Source organism: Hippoglossus stenolepis, chromosome 8 (genome assembly GCF_022539355.2).
Source record: "Hippoglossus stenolepis isolate QCI-W04-F060 chromosome 8, HSTE1.2, whole genome shotgun sequence".
NCBI classification, from domain to species: Eukaryota; Metazoa; Chordata; class Actinopteri; order Pleuronectiformes; family Pleuronectidae; genus Hippoglossus; species Hippoglossus stenolepis.
In genome coordinates this window covers 2,353,420-2,370,630 of record NC_061490.1, presented here as the reverse complement: position 1 = coordinate 2,370,630, position 17,211 = coordinate 2,353,420, and the positions used below count along the sequence as shown (strand labels likewise).

Below are 17,211 nucleotides of genomic sequence, written 5' to 3'. Positions count from 1 at the left end.
TAGGATTTGACCTACTTGCATCAGCTGTTATATTGTAAAGAACTTGAAAGGTGCCATACAAATAAGTTTATAATTATAATTAGTTTTGCCAACCAATTTTGGCCACACCTCAGGTAACACTACTAATGTTAGTGTAGGTTATAAGAGATACTGTGCTTTTTTATACTGGCCGAAAGAGAAATGATTGATCCCCTAAATGAACTCATGTAGCAAAAGTTGGTCTAAACGTTTATTTAGATACAGATACGCCATTCATTTTTAACACACACACACACACCCACACACACTGGCCTAAAACAGTCTATGCCTAAAATACATTATGCGTTTTAAGAACTGCTGGTGTTATTTCCGGTCTGTCCCATGCTACATTCTTACTTTTCTGTGACACAACCGGGAGGACTGGAGATCCCACAATGCAACGCGGCGACAACTGTAATCTCTTCTTCTTCCACACACATGGCTGGAAAAACCAATGCTTGCTAATATTTGTGTTGTTTAAATTAACACAAGTGCGTTTCTCAAAGTCTGATTCCTGTTCGACTCTGCTACCAAATGAAAGTCAAAGTTCTCTCGCGGAACCCGGATGACTATGTCCGGGAAACAAAGCTGGACATTCAACGTGGTAAGAGATAAACTTTAAACTCATACAAGCTAGACACAGTTTAGCTAACGGGATGCTAGCAGGATGCTAACTGGTCTTTGCTTATCAAACAGCTCCTAAAACACAGACACGCGAACTGTAGTAAATACACACACTTCATAGCACGTGTAGCACAGCACGTAGCATTTACAGTTACGTTGTGACGATATAGTTTTCTGTTGTCTGTAAACTTTAATATGACACATGTCCCTCCTGCCTATAGTATTATTTTAATTTTATATTTAACTTTCGTTTCCTATTATTATATGTTCTATATTTATAATTGCACAAACACACCACAGCAAATTCCTTCTATGTGTAAACCTGCTTGGCAATAAAACTCGATTCTGATTTCACATCCTATAGTAGTGACAACTTTAGCACACAACATGCGTAAAGTTGAATTACCTTACAGTTTGTGTGCAGGACCCAACATATGGTATTAGGTGAATCACGAGTAAACAGTTAATTAAATACAAGGGGCTGCAAAATATCCCCACATTCATCAATTTAACCCACTTGAAAGTAACGTTGGCATCATTTTTTAAAAACACAGTTTTACTTTCATCCTCATGGGACCGTATTGTTGCAATCAGCTCATTAACAAGTGACTCCTCCGTCTTTAGTCCCTAGAAACTATGACCCAACCCTGCATCCATTTGAGGTGAACAGAGAGTACTGCCGGGCTCTGAATGCCACCAAGCTGGAGAGGGTGTTTGCCAAGCCGTTCCTGGCCTCTCTGGACGGGCACAGGGATGGTGTGAACTGCATGGCCAAGCACACAAGGAGCCTCGCCACCCTGCTGTCTGGCTCCTGTGATGGAGAGGTAACCAACCGCCAGGATATACATGTGTTGCTTCAGATAATTAGATTTTAGCAATTTGATCTAGAGATGTTCCGACACCATTTTCCCTTCCTGATATCGATTCTAATACCTGGACTTTGTGTATCGGCTGATCCAGAGAACCGATCAGAAACCAGTACATGTAAAAAATAGCAACTTACATAAACGTATTTTATCAGCTCTATGCTATTGTTCTTGTATGAACATGATGATTGTTATCATTGTTGTATAAACAGGAATATACCTCACATTTATTTAGATTAATATTCCATATATAACATCTTATCTATCCCTCACTAATCAGATTTTATCCTTTGCTTTTATTCACTCTTGTGTTCACATATGTACTGTTAGGGGTCTTACAGTTTTGTTTAATATAATATAAAACTAAAACCTTTTTCAGACATGACCTGCAGGTAAAATCTGAAGAATTGGTTACAGAGTTTACCCAGAGTTTGCCTTTCACACATGCACAACAGGTTCTCTGTGCGTTCACATCAGCAACAAATTCTCTGCATTATTTGGGGCGAGAGGTGGAGCAGCCAGGTGCAACAGACAGGGAGAGGATGAGATGTATTAACTCTGCTGCAGAGGTCACATGCTTTTCTTGACAACCCACACACCAGTGTCTGCTCTTATCCCCACAAACTCTCCTGCCACATTTATTGGTGTCTTTGTTTTCTTTTAGATTTGTTCACTGTTGTGCTGGTCGCTCGTTAGTCTCACTTGCTCTCTGAGGCCTGACCCGGCATTTTTGGCAGTATCGTAGTTATTTCTGAAGTTGGAATTGGAACATCTTTGATATGAAGTGTGACATTGTACACACAACACTGACAGGATGTGTAATTTGATCCTCAGGTGAAAGTGTGGGATCTGACCAAACGGGAATGTGTCCGCACACTCCAAGCACATGAAGGTTTTGTCCGGGGAATGGTCGTGCGCCATTGTGGAACTTCCTTCTTTACGGTGACTATTTCTTTTTACAACATTAAAAAGTTTTTAGAAATACTCATTAAAAGTTGTTTTTTTTAACTGACCTCCTAGCGTTTGTTTGACTCATTGTTATGCTGTATGTAAAACAGGCTGGTGACGACAAGACAATCAAACAGTGGAAAATGGAGGCACCAGGTTACGGAGAGGAAGAGGAGCCGCTCAACACTATTCTGGGCAAGGTATGATCTGTGACCATCTGCTATAATTGTTATGGATATTTTTCACTTTTTTAATTCCACCAATGAGGTTATGTTTTCATCAGCATTTGTTAGCTAGTTAGCAGGATTACTCAAAGACTACTGAACCGATCTCCATGAAATTCAGTGGAGGGCAGGGGCATGACACAAAGAAGAACCCATTCAAATTTGAGTTAAATAATATTTTTAATTTCTCTTATTTTTATTCTCTTTGCTTTTAATGTGTTCTGTATTTATAGTAATATACTTTCACTGTGTTTATAACAGGGTTATAAGTTACTATATAATAATCAAGGACAATTGTAGTTGCATCATCGTACATCAGTGAAGGGTCAAATTATGATAACAATTCTTGTCTCTCGTAGACTGTGTTCACAGGACTGGACCATCATCAGAAGGACAATGTGCTTGCAACATGTGGCCAGCAGGTGGACATCTGGGACGAGCAGAGGAGTAGCCCAATCCGTTCCTTCACCTGGGGCGTAGACAGCTTCAGCTCTGTCCGCTTCAACCCGGTGGAGGTGAGACACTCAGATAACACACACAACAGTGTTCCAGGTTCACACTTATTGTCAGACTTATCTAAACCTGCCACCCCACAGATACTTTTTAAATCGGTTGTGTCTCTCCACAGACTGAACTTCTTGCAAGTTGTGCCTCTGACCGAAGTATCGTTCTGTATGACATGAGAGAATCTGCACCTCTCAAAAAGGTGGGCATTAGTCATTAGGTTGTTTCAGGAACGAGCCTTCTTCTCTGCCCGCTTCTGTACAAGGCAACGATAAGAAATATAACTGCTGCATGTTTTCATTTCCTTTTTCAGGTTATCATGACAATGAGGAGCAACACGCTATGCTGGAATCCTATGGAAGCATATTATTTCACCTGTGCAAATGAGGACTACAAGTGAGTCGAAGAATGAATCACATCAATGTGTAAACTTTCAATGAGACATTTATATTCTGACTTTTTTGTAAGCAGTGTCACTAAAAGGCCTGATTTGTGTGTCTCACCAGCCTCTACACATACGACATGAGGTACCTGAACCAGCCAGTCACAGTGCACATGGACCATGTCTCAGCAGTGCTGGACGTGGACTACTCTCCCACTGGGAAAGATTTTGTATCTGCCAGTTTTGACAAGACCATCCGCATCTTCCCCAAGGACGCCGGCCACAGCAAGTCAGTAACGCCAGGGAAAATGATAGTCCTAGTCTCTGCTTTATAGTTTTACTGTGATGTTATCACTGGTCTGTAGTCATGAAGCATGTCAGCTCTGGTGCCACAGTGGAGTCAGAGGAACACGTTTTCCTTTTAACCAATTAGACCTGGGATGCTCTTCAAAAAAGCACTAAAAGCTCAGCACCATTTGAAAACCTTGGGGTTTTTCTGAAGAACTGCCCTAAAACCTTTATTTTTCAGCAGATAGAAACATCAAATATCAAACATGTGGAAGCTTATCCATTTGGCTTTTGTTATGAGTCATTGCTTTTGCCTTGGAACCTGGATATGACTGTAAATAAGAACATTTGCCAACATGTCAATAACTTTTCCATCTGCATTTGGTATTCCTGATGTGCATTTCAGCCACTCACAATGCACATCATCGGTCACTGACAACACCATATACAGCAGGCGTACATCTCATCCAATATATATGTATATGTTGCATCTGGTTTCAGTGGGATAATATAGTGGCTAATATTTATTGGTAGTTTTGTTTCTGGAATGTATAAAGTACATCTACTTGCCTCACTCGGTTGGACAGCTAACAGTTGAGCTCACCGATTGCATGTTAAAATGTTGACAAACAGCCTCACCATTGATTGTTACTTAGCAAACTATGGCGTAGAACCCAAAACACTTCCACAAGCCGATTCTCAGATGCTTTGGTGTTGTGATTGTTCGCTCAGGACGGCTTTGCTTGCTAGCGTCCACCATTGTCGTAGCAAAACAACGTAACAATACTGAGTCACTTTACGGATGCCTCAAGAGGGCAGGTAATAGGTCAAGGTGACAGTGATCGCCCTCTGCTGGATCAGGAGACAAACGACTTCAGACGGTCTCGTGCTGCTAGATTGAATATTTTGAAATCAAACAGGTCATTACAGTAAACATGAACCCCCTCGAAAAATTTGGTTTTCACTGATATGGGTCTGCTTTAAATAATCGGGCTTTAGACCTCAGCCTATCATTGTTTGTAGTTGGCCTTTTTCATAAAAGACAACGTCACATGTCCCTCTAGTAAAAGCTCAGGAGTCAATACTGAAAGTAATGATGTTTGAATGCTTTTTTGGGCTCATTGTCACATCGTCATGGGTCTCTTGAATAGAACAGAGCCATTGGTAATGTTATAAATAAGTCCTGCGCTTTTTCTATTATGACTACTGTCACTGCCTACTGTAAAAAAAAAAAAAAAGGTCTATTGGTTTACATAGCTGATAATAGTAGATAGTTGCCTGAAGCTGTTGTGGGGGTGCTTGTTTTGACTGACTGTCTTAGCCCAAAACACAGTGCCATTGTTTGGTTGCTATGTGCAAAATGGTACATATTGTTTATACACTTGTCAGGCTCCAGAACAAATAGCACACACACATGTTGTGTTACAGTTACTGGGGCATGTTGCCAGACAGCATCACAGAGTGGGTAGGTCCGAACCACATAAACGGTATGTAGTGTAGGAACAGTTGAAATCACCTGAAACTTGCATATATATATATATATATATATAATTGTTTTATAGCAGTTATGGAGCCAGTGTGGATAAAACCAGCCACTGACTCACCTGAATTGAACACAGTTGTTTAATGTTGTCAAATTATAAATGTTATATATTGCACCTTGATCATATCTGCACCATGGAAATGTTCTATTATTTGTATGTGGAAAAACAAGATTACTTCATAATCCACAAGAACTAACCGGAAGTAAACCTTTTTAAGTGAACCATAAATCCACTACATCCAATACACTGCACCGACAGTATGATTTAAATGATTTAATGTTTTCTATCAATAGTCAATCCTTTTAACCATGACTGCAATTGTTCATAGCCGTAAATATGTCCTAACTATTCTAATAATGATGGTGGAGGTTCTCCAACCCTAACAAAGTAGTCACGGTTATATTTGTCCAGTTTCCTATAAACAGTCAACGTCGGTTCCGGACTGCAATTTTTCCCTGCCTCAATGAAGTAGTAATTTTAACTCAAACTGGGATCTTACCCTAACTGAGTCATTTATTTTTACCTTTACCATTTTTCACAACAGCGTTTTTTTAGAAAGTGCATAATAACAATGTTGTCCTGTTGTTTGGGGCGTTTGAGCAAAAAACCATTTGTGTGTGTCCTTCAAGAAGACCTGGACATGTACGTTTTCTCATACTTTTTAAGAGGAAAAGTGCTTGAATTGAGTCAAATTTTAGTTTTTGTTATTTTCCTAACTGCTAGTAGAGACCTTGCACTTCCTTATTTTCATTGTTTTGTCTTTACTTTTTTTACATTCAGGGAAGTGTACCACACCAAACGCATGCAACATGTCATCTGCATCAAGTGGTCGTCAGACAGCAAGTACGTCCTGAGTGGCTCTGACGAAATGAACATCCGACTGTGGAAAGCCAACGCAGCTGAGAAACTAGGAATGGTGAGTCCCGCCTCGTCTTTTCTACATCACATTCCTGCATTCATGGTTTCATATTCAAGACAACTTGCTTCTGATTGGCTGCTTTTTGATAATTCCCTCATCACAATTTCTGCGACCAATCAATAGCTGTATTTCCCTCTTCTGCCGGACATACTGTATACTGTATCTCCTTCCAGTGTATAATCTGAATGTGTTTTATGAGTTAGCTGCATTTTTTCGACACTGCCATGGCCCTGCGCCCATCTCAGCTGGGTTAGTGTGGGTGACGATGCCAGGAGTTACCGCACTGCTGTTGCCAAATGCCCTGATGAATGCTGACTTAGGGTAGAATCACTCTCAATAAGTACAATGTACTAATTGGCACAGCAGCTCTTGTGTCAGGTGGAAGTCCAAAAAAAACCAAAACCAAAACTCAAAGGCACGTGCAGTTGTTTTACACATCCTCTCTGACTTTTAGTATATCTTTGTTTTGTTAGTGACTACCCCATCTATTTTATCAGATCACTGGGTTAGCCAATGGCCTCATTCTTGTGTTATTCTCAACTAACTAACAAATAAAGCTCCAGTAAAATGCCGGGGAGTGTGTCAGTGGCCCAAATACGAGTCATGACTCGGTAATAAAGACCCGTGGCTTCTCGCGTGCCATCTCCAGCAGTCATCTTTCATCCCTAATCAGATTCTCTCTTGCTTATTCTCTTAATGCAGCTCCGGAGTGGAAAATTGGCCCGCTTTTGGCACTTGTTTTACTGTCACTGTGTGAGAGAAGATTTATTCGCAAGCTTTGCACTTAAAGAGATCAGACAAGGGCTGCTCCTATCAGCAGTTTAAATCGGCCAATCACTTAAAGCGGGCTACTCTCGACCATAATGAAGCATTAACAATCAAGTTGTACTTTAATTATCAAGAAATGCTGAAATGCTGATTCAAGACTTCTCGCGTGTCTGAACTGATCGGGACTTCTCCATCAGCTGCTGCAAACACACCACTCGTTTTTTTTTCTCTAAAAACTTTATAGGCAGCAGCCTTTGAGTCCAGTTTTAAATTAGATACTTTGTATTTTAGAACAGGATGTTGAATCAATCGGCTCCTATTTATTCTCAGTCAATACAAATGTATTTGTTCTGTTTGACTCATCACTCCCTGAATATTTTTTTAAGCATTTGAATTGATTGACACTGACGTGACTTATGTCATGTCCATTGATCAAATACATAAATTCAGAATAAATTAATATATTAAGGTGTTTATGGCCTAATAAAATAGCAGGTTAATTGTGGTTTTCTTACAAATCAAATTTTGTAGCTTTGTCAATTATAGTAGCATACTTGCAAAGTCTCTGTCACTTGCAATAGTTTGCAATGATAACAGCTGTGTTCACACAGTTTGTCTGTGTCGGACTCCAGATTATATGGAATATGGAAAAAACTCTTATCACGATAATCTTTTTCATATAAGTCGATAGCAATATATATCGCAATATAAATAAAATGAGCGCCACTGCACTGAGGCGCATTACTCTGCACTGGTCAACAAGGGACTCTGCTATTCTAAAGTTTTCTAATCACTCACACTTAGAACTGATCTTTATAAAAACCTGCTGAATTAATATTTATGTTCCTGGATAAACAATGAAGTTAAAACACTAAGTTACATCGTAATCTGCGTAATGTCTGCAGGAGTGTGTGTGCACGCGCTCGTCTCTGACCCTCTTCAAACTGATAACCGCATTTATTTAGTTATTAATCGATGTTGGATCATGAATCCAGATGGTTCCGGTCACTTTAACCCTGATGTCCTGGCTGTGCGCGTCACAGCAGGGGGATGCTTTCGCACTGTGTGTTTAAACGCGAGTCTCTAGAGCGAATCAAACAAACACAAAGTAAACAGTACTCTACGTGTCCTAATAACTTGTGATCAGTGAGTGAGGAGGACTCCGACAGCAGAGTACAGGAGGACCCGACCTTTAATGAGCGTCTGTCCTGATCCTGAAGCAGCGGTGGTTATAATTATTCAGCAGTGGAAACCCGCTAAAACAATGAACGTAGCGGAAAACATGAATCGATTATATTTTATGTATTATCAATGCGTCTGAGTCTACCACATCCGCATCGCCCTGCATCTAAGAATCGGAAATGTCCACACCTCTGCGCAGGAGCCCAAACACATTGCTCTGTGTGTCAACCTAACCTGACGTGGATGTAACTCTATTCCAGCCACCTCATTGGTTCTCTGCGGCGCTATTCTCATTATCATTTGCTGTTCGTGTTGTCTGTCAAAACATGGAATAAGTTTGTTGACGTTGTATCGAGAATGTCTTATATTTCTATCGAGGAAAAGTTATATATCGCGATAATTATCTTTATCGTTTTATTGCCCAGCCCTAACTCCAGAGCGAACCAAACAAACTCAAAGCAAACCCTAAGCACTGCACTGGTCCCAAGAACCTCTGACCAGTGTCAGTGTCCACATTCAACACGCAAAGTGAGTGAAGGTCAGTGGGGGAGTGAGGAGTGAGGACATGCAGCAGGGCAATACGGCAGAGTACAAAGACAACGGACAAGCAATGTGTGCCTCCCTCGAAGCAGCGGCAGCAGCCATCCTGCAGCGGCGGGCCAGTTCTGTTGTGAACCTACAGTACCGTTAAAAGAATAGTACCGTGACGTTTGGCACCGACTTGGTATCAAGGCATAATTTCAATCGCACAGAGCAGACATTACGTTTCAAATGACAATGACACCTCTTTGATTCAAGCCATTATGTTTGTTGCTTCATTTCACCCGTCTCTCAAGTCTGCTTCATCCGCAGTTAAAGTCCTGCTCCTTTTTTTTTTTTTTCATCCAGAAGTGTAGACAGGATGTTCTTTTTTCCTGGTAGATTACAGTTGGCACCTTGTTGTAGCCCAGTCAACTTAAGGTAGAGAAGAAGATTTACCCTTTTCACTTTCAATAATAAACATTCCGGGATTTTCACACAGTCTCTCTAAGCAGCTATTTTCTAATTTCTGTCTTTATGTTGCTTTCATTCGTCTCCAGAAGTTTTTTTTCTCACCATGGTGCATAGTGCTGTTTCCTGGAAAGTAACACCTCTGTTGCATTTTCAATTGAATCCATTGATTCTGTCAGCCTCACTAAATATGATTCCTCTAAAGTGAAGCGCGATCGTCTGCTCTCTCATATCCACCTTGTTGAGATCATACAAACACTGTTTAGCAGGCTGTGTGTATCTGAGGGGAGTTGGTGTAGTCCAACGGGATCAGCATCTAATAGGTCTTCTCCAACAAACTGAATCAGAGAGAAATCATTGCTTTTAATTAGAATAAGAGCTTTCGATGAGGGCGGACGGAGCCAAGGCCAGTCCGACTAACTGCTGGTTTTTATGAGAGATGGAGAGGGAGCAATGTTGTCGAGCTGGTGTCTTTTTAATAGACATCAACTCAGATCTGAATGAGGACGTTGTCAAGCTAGAGTTGCTGCTTACTGTATCCACCAACATCTTATGATGTAAAACACAACACTAACGGTTTAAAGATTGTTAGTCTCAGATTAAGCAGCAAATGTAAAATAATATAGTCGCCACCACCCTAGATTTACATTTGTCTGCGGAAAATACTCATCACTGGAATCAAGACATTTGAGATAACGTTTACCTCACCACAGGAACCTCAGATGCTGGAAATGATATAAGTTAAATACCTGTAATAAGGCCTCAGGCTCATTTTCATGAGGAGTTACATGAGTTGTGTTCTCCTTCCTGCTCTGATCTTCAGTAGAGACAGTAGAAAAATTACAGAATTAGCCTTTAGTTCTGAAACCTTGGTCCTCAACCCTATCGAGTCACAACCAAGCCGTACTATCGGGCTGGTGCACGTGACCCTCTCTGGCCTGACTCTGGACCTCCTCATTTACAAATACCACTACATTGCATTCACTCTAAAGCAGATCTTATCTCTGGTGCAGACAATTCATTACAAAAACCAACAAACAATTTCCTGTCCAAAATATGTCATTTTATTCCAAACATATTATTTTTCTGTACAACCATCTGGCAACCCCTAGAAATTATCTTGGGACCCCCAGGTTGATAATCCCTTCTCTAGAACAATGTGTGTCTACCTGAAAAAACCCTCATGTGGCCATGTCAGTCGTGACAGTCTCAGAAGAAACATTTTTGGAAATATAGTCTTGGTTTTCTTGTCGAGCGTAAGAAGAACGATTAATGCCTCTCTAATGATGATTGCAAACTATGAAGCTACAGTTTGTTAGCAAAAACTGGAAACTGGGGCATGCAGCTAGCCATTGTTCCAAAATCATAAACTCCACCTACTGACACCTACTGTATTCACCAATGTGTTATATTTTCTTTAATCTGAACAAAACGTGTGAAAACAACTCATTTGCAGCCGGATGGGGTTTGTCCGCCAAACAATGTTTTGGTCAGATGTAGTATCTGGAGCCAGTGAATATTTCCTTATTAATGTACAGGGCGATGAAGATACCATGTGGAGAGCTAGAGTGTGGATACAGGACCATGGGCCGGGTTGGTTCGGACTCAATTTTGATATGAAATTTGGTTTTGGGTCGGTCACATTTGTTGGGCTGGTAACATGCTAACATAAATACTATAATTTTTTAACCACTCCAAAACAACTTGGCCAAATTAACATTTCCATGAAGATCATAAGAAACTAGAATGGCACTTAGTGGAGTGCATGCATGTGCCAAGGCCCAACAGTCCCCATAAAGAAATCCCATTCAAATCCATGAGATCCAGACTTTTATTTTATATATTTAAATTTTACACACTCATAAATATTAGTCCCCTTAACATTATTTTCTTTTCATCAAAATCCAGGAATTCTGAGAAATCAATGAAATTGTTTAAATCAAATCAAACGTTGCCCATAATACTGGTAGTTCAGGAATCAGCCATCTTTCTAACTGCAGACAGACTGGGTGGCTATTTAGTTTGGAGACCACCACAGCATTTATTTCTTCTCCACACTGTCTTGTGATGCCACATTTCTCTTTTCCCACTGGATCTTTCCATAGTTGTCGCTTGTTGCTTGACTCTCTGTCGTCATTTCTTCCACTGTGGTGTCATTTAGCTGGCCCCCAGAGAGAGAGCGGCCGTCAACTACAGCCAGAAGCTGAAGGAGAAGTTCCAGCACCACCCGCAGATCCGACGCATCGCTCACCACCGACATCTACCCAAGAGCATCTACCACGAGACCAAAGAGCTGCGGACCATGAAAGAGGCTCGCCGTAGGAAGTAAGTTTCCATTGTGTTAATGTTGCTGTAGGAACTGAACCTTGAACTTAGCTACAGGAATGAAGTTCCCTCTACCTCCATGTAGAGGCAATGGGGACTGATCTATGCAGTCACACCAGCCTAATGGAAAATCACACAGATCGGACTGCCCCAACATGACACTGTCTCAACAGACCTCCCATGCACATTTACAGCTTGTTTGGTGGATTGATTGTTCCAGTTTGCCCTGTGGTCAGTGATTCATAGCTCAGTCCACAGCTCTGGTTTGTAATTACAGGCAGGACAGTGATATGTCAGACGTGTGTTTGGACTTGTGAATGATTTACCATGTGTGTGTTATGCATTATTTTAAGGGTACATTAGTGCGGTCGCTGACGTAGGTGTTGGGTCAATAGTCTCATATCCAATCTCTTCCTTCCTCATTTTTATTTGCTCACCCCCTCCTCCCATTCGTACCTGAATTTCCTGTATTCTCAAACTCTTCTTTGCTTTTTAGGGAGAGGAACGTCCGCAAGCACAGCAAACCAGGAAGTGTTCCTGTGGTGTCTGAGAAGGAGAAGCATGTCGTCACTGTGTTGAAATAAACGGAGCCCCAGAAGAGAATGGAGAACCCGGGGACTGTCAGCAGGAGATGAGCTCAAGATCGCACCCGCATGGGACTTGTTCAGAATGATCTGACTTGAGAATAAAAAAACACCACAACTTGTTCATTGTGGGAAGGTGGGAGCTAAGCATCACTCAAGGACACAGATCATCTCATACAAGAAGAACAAATAGTATGTTGTGTTCACCTGCTGCTACTATGTAAGAGAAGCTTTGCTTTTTTTCATTAATTTCAGTTTATTGTTAGGATTTCTTTTAGTCCGGATTTTGGTCTAACTTCTGGACTAATCACATTATTTACTCTGCAAGTTTGCATTTTCCATAACAGGAGCCAAGATTCCCCAACTGTTGAATAAATTAAGGATGGATTAAACTGAATGTCCCTTCAGTTGAATCTATTAATTGTAACAAATTATGTTCCTTGTGTCTTTAAGGATTCAGGTCATATTATGCGTTTCCCATCACGTCTAAAGATAAAACTGTATTTATCTGTTTTGAATAGACACATGACCTCCTCCCTATCACACTGGCTGGTTTCTTTTTTTATTGTACTAGACATCAGAAAACATTTCCTCTCTGTTGTTAAACCTAATTCCCTACAGACTAGGTAATGTTTTTAAAAAAACATATCTATATGTATGGGATGGCCAAACTGTTCAATGATGTGTATTTATAATAAAAAAGACGTGTGGTGAAAACATGTTGTTTGGAAGAGTAATGATCTAAATCTCTCAGAATTTCAACTTGTTGTTTGACTTGTTGGAGCAGATCACTGCACTGGTGCTAATTTACTTACAAGCCTAATCAGGTAGAGACTCTATCCTCTTAATGTTGTCCTTCAAATCCGATCAACGCTGCAGCCTGAGACACCGAGAGCACACCGGCTGTCTGTGGGAAAGTGCTGGGGATCAAGTGGAGGGACTTTCAGCTGGGGACACAGCTGAGAAATACAAGATGTGGCTATGGTGGGTGGGCAGCAGGGTTGACACAAACACTGGTGTAATCTAAGACTGATTGATGTGTGGAGCTGGTGTCAGTTCTGTTTTTAGTAATAATTGAGTCTTGTGGCATTTGCAGTGAGCCTATGAGCCCAGTTCTGTATGATGACCAATTCCGTCTACAATTCACTTTTGAAATAGGGCTGCAACTAATGATTAATATCAATATCTTATTAAAACCTTAAAGTGTATCCATTAAAGTTTTCTGAGCATTTTTTTAATATCATGGGTCAGGCCAAAATTTTACCTACAGAAAAATTGAAAATATTCTCATTGTAAAAGCTTGTGACAGGGAATTTTTTTTCTTTCTTAAAAGTTACTTTAAAAGTTAGAAAATGTGCTTGACATGACACATGTAACTGTTTTTTCTTTATTCAAGAGCGTGGTCTTTTGGTGTAAGAGCATGACTTATTGGTTTAAAGTTCTGATTGTTATGCTTTCTCTCAAAACTACTGTTTACCTACTTGTACTTAGATTTTCTATTCTCGTGCTCACACTGTGCGCTTGCACTCGGATATTTTGTTGCTCAGACAGATGTCCTGCGTTCCCACTACAGCTAATCTTCTCCTGCTTTCCTACTGCTTTTGTGTGCACGTGAAATGAAATGTCCTACCCTCGTTGTGTTTGCTTTATTTTGTGAGTTACATACATGTGGTCACTTTAACTGGGTTCGTGCACTTCCACACCGGACTCTTAATGAAGTCCAGCTAACGAACCTACAACTAGGGCAGGACAATTTCATTTGTCATCGTTACACCTGGAGTTCTACTGTTGGTACTTTTTTCACAAAACAACTCCAGTGCTGACGGGTGCACAGAAGTAGCTTCAGTGCAAGAAAATCTGTCTAAGCAACAAAACATATTCAGTCCAAGTGCAAAGCTTGAGCACAAGCAGAGCAAATCTAAGCACAACAGGGGCTATTTGTGTGCAATGGGTTTTGAGTAAAAGCATTGCACCATCTGAACATGAAATCAAAAAGTCCTGCTCTCAAACCGAAAGATATTTTTCTTTAATAAAGAGAAAAACATATTGCTTAAGCTTTATTTTCTTCCATTTGTCATCACAGACTTTGTCACATCTGGCAACAAAGCCCAGTGCCGGTGTGCACAGTACAAGTGTATTCACTGAGAGGAGACGGCAGCCACACCTGCAGGTGCAGCCATAGTCATATTCTGTATTTATCTCCCCACTTCACATTTGGCCCCTGTTCTCAGTGCTCATGATCTGGTTATGAAAGATGCATGATGCTCTCGCTCCCTGCTCCCTCACAGAGCTGCTCACAGAGCGGCTCCGGCTGCACACACAGCGGCTCCACTCCGGGTTTTACCTGCTGCTCTCTGCCTGCTGTCAATGAAACATCCAGCGCGTCCTCTCTGCCTTTATTCCTCTACGTGTTTCCATCGCTCCGCCCTCTTCTTCCTATCTGGATTTTTTCCTCCTCCTCCCCTCTCTCTCTCCCTCTCTATCTCTCTCACCCCCCCTGTCTCTCACTCACTCTCTCTCCCTCTCGTTGCATCCATTTTTGTGCATTTAAGAAATCTCCAAGAATTACCAACCTGGAGGAAAGCGAGCTAAGAGTGACAGAGGAGGGTTAAGGGCTCCCAGCGAAAACAAACAGGGACGGACCGGGCCACCTTTGATTATTCCAACATGCGAGTGGAACCTCTCTAAAGAATGGCAGCGATGGGTTAGACAGGATTTAACATGACAGCGAAATAGAAGGCAAGAGTTGTTCATTTTTTATTTTCAAACCCTTTCTATTTGTCTTCTCCCTGGATGGATGGATGGGTTGTGTTTGGAACAGCTGAAGGTTGTAGCCTGCAGCCTGTGAACCCCGTGCCTCGTACAGGAGCATTTCTGATCCCGAGTGTTTTCTCTTTCACAACATTTCATGTGTGAATTTGTGCGTTTTCGACCTGCAGCCGCTTGAATGTAGCCTGTTTGCAGGCAGCGCTCAGTCGGCTGCAGCGTGAGTATTAATCAGAACCCATCATGAGCATTTAACAGCATGAGGCTGAAGCCTGTGATGGATGTTTTTGACGCTTATTTCTGCAGCACGGTGTAATAATAATGTGTGCATGGTGCACTAGTGCCGTGCGTAAACCACGGTGCCTCCAGCGAAACCCCACCGTCAATTTCACTGTTTCACCGCATGAGATGTAACACATTTGTAGCTAGATCTCCCACCATGATGCTGCTGGTTGATGGTGCTTTTATCATTCATTCTCTGTAGCCACTGTGTGTAAAAGATGTCTGCTCCACACGGGCCCCGGGGCGGCCCTGGCCCTGCTGCTGCTGCTGCTGCTGCTGCTGCTGCTGCTGCCTCAGCGACCGGCGCCATGCCGGAGATGCCGGACCTCAGCCACCTCACCGAGGATGAGAGGAAGATCATCCTCGGTGTCATGGACCGACAGAAGAAGGAGGAAGCGAAGGAACAGTCGATGTTGAAGTAAGGAAAGAAGCAGAGGTGGTGCAGGAGCTGTGTGTCGGCGCGTGCCGAGCTCAGCCCCGGGTGTTTCTGTGGGCTCTGTTTGTGCAGCGTGTGTTTCTGATGCTGGAGCTGAATCAGTCCACTGTTAGTCGGCCAAGGTGAGGCGAACCTTCCCCTCGCCCGGTGGTCGCTCCCTGACCCTCCTCCTCCTCCTCCTACTCCAGGAAACACTACATGTTCATGTCTGAGTATCATTTTCTTTATGAAGCGACACGCACCCTCAGTACTTTAATGTATCTCACAGCTGTATCTCTACTATAATGGCTGGGTTGTAGCGGCAGCAGCAGCAGCGGGCGCCATTTTCACGTTAAAAAAAAAAGCACGCCAAATTGCTTAACCTTTCCCCACGCGCGTCACAGAGATTACACAACATGACACTGGGAAGGATCATTTAAGGTGTCCTTTCGGGGCGATGGCGCACGCGGGGTGGGTGTGATTTCTACGTTAAAGTCTCTGTAGATCGTGTATCCCCCCCAAATACCCCTCCGCTTCCACCGTATACACCCCCACACTCATCCTGTGTACAGATGTCGCTTGGAGCTGTTTCAGCACCACGGAGCTGTCCACACAGCAGGCTCTGTTTTTTAAGGTGGACCGGGAGTGTTTTCCGCCGCCGTCTCTTTCTAACCTTTTCGCCATAACTCTGCTTTATGGGTGGAATACTGCACCCTGTCGACTCGCCCCGGTCATATATATATAAATAAAAAAACGCTCAGCTGATGTAGTGTTAGTTAAAAAAAGGATTTGGGTTCGAGCTTCTTTCAACAGGCATGGCTCATGCCTGTCGAGGTGGTGGCCTTAAATGTTTCCATCCTGTTGATTTTTTTTGTAGTTTTCCAACTTTAGTGAAAAGGGAGGCACATGTCTGCTTGCTCAGGAGTATGTTGTGTTTGGACTATTTTTACTTGACTTTCAGTATAAACGTATATCGTAAATAGAGTCTTTTTATACAGCACTTTCCTTCACTAATCGACCACTCAAAGTGCTTTACACTACCAGCCCCGTTACCCGTTCACACACACATTCAAACATTGTTTCTGTACGCAGCGCTTTCTCTATCATCCTATTCACACACTGCACTGTCTTGCCTACGGACACTTTGGAATACAGACTGAGGTAGCCAGAGATCGAACCACTGTCCCTAGTGTTTAGTGGACAGCCCTCTCTACCTCCTCGCAAAGTTCATTATCTCAAGGTATTTTACATTGTAAGATTGAGACCATACAGTATTATGGAGAAACCCAGAAGTTCACACATCGAGCAAACCCATGGCAATGGCGGAGAGACTTAATGACTCAATGTGGGTGGCCATCTGCCTCGAACGGAAGGGGTGAGCAGAGAAAAATGGGGGAGAGAGGAGAGGTGGGTGGAAGAAGAGAGAGAGAGAGAGGGGACCAGGAACAGCTATGTAAATGTCATATTTAAGCTCTGTCAGACTGGTTGTTATAATGACCACAATAACAGTGATACATACATGTGATGATAGCAGCAATGGTTAATAGTAGTAGTAGTAGTAATACTAATAATGACATCTCTG

General features: G+C 42.1%; 2 protein-coding genes across 49 annotated transcripts in view; both read left to right on the top strand.

Annotated features, from left to right (window-relative positions):
- The first annotated feature begins 405 nt into the window (after positions 1–405).
- On the top strand, positions 406–12,885 carry dcaf13 (ddb1 and cul4 associated factor 13). The gene is made up of 11 exons (XM_035164397.2): positions 406–622; positions 1,267–1,466; positions 2,343–2,450; positions 2,567–2,656; positions 3,040–3,195; positions 3,309–3,386; positions 3,498–3,580; positions 3,691–3,855; positions 6,179–6,314; positions 11,419–11,582; positions 12,079–12,885. The coding sequence occupies exons 1-11, from the start codon at positions 553–555 to the stop codon at positions 12,164–12,166; spliced, it is 1,338 nt and encodes a 445-aa protein (XP_035020288.1). The 5' UTR covers positions 406–552; the 3' UTR covers positions 12,167–12,885.
- A 1,733-nt stretch (positions 12,886–14,618) lies between these two features.
- rims2a (regulating synaptic membrane exocytosis 2a) overlaps positions 14,619–17,211 on the top strand; it is a 132,405-nt gene continuing 129,812 nt past the window's right edge. For 20 of the 48 annotated variants that reach the window (XM_047340888.1, XM_047340887.1, XM_047340885.1 and 17 more), the window contains exons 1-2: positions 14,620–14,905; positions 15,417–15,632. In XM_047340888.1, coding sequence (XP_047196844.1) covers positions 15,433–15,632 — 200 coding nt within the window. In that variant the 5' untranslated portion in view covers positions 14,620–14,905; positions 15,417–15,432. Of the gene's footprint in view, positions 14,906–15,416; positions 15,633–17,211 lie in introns of all 48 variants that reach the window. The other 28 variants (XM_047340878.1, XM_047340881.1, XM_047340880.1 and 25 more) reach the window with 4 other exon arrangements.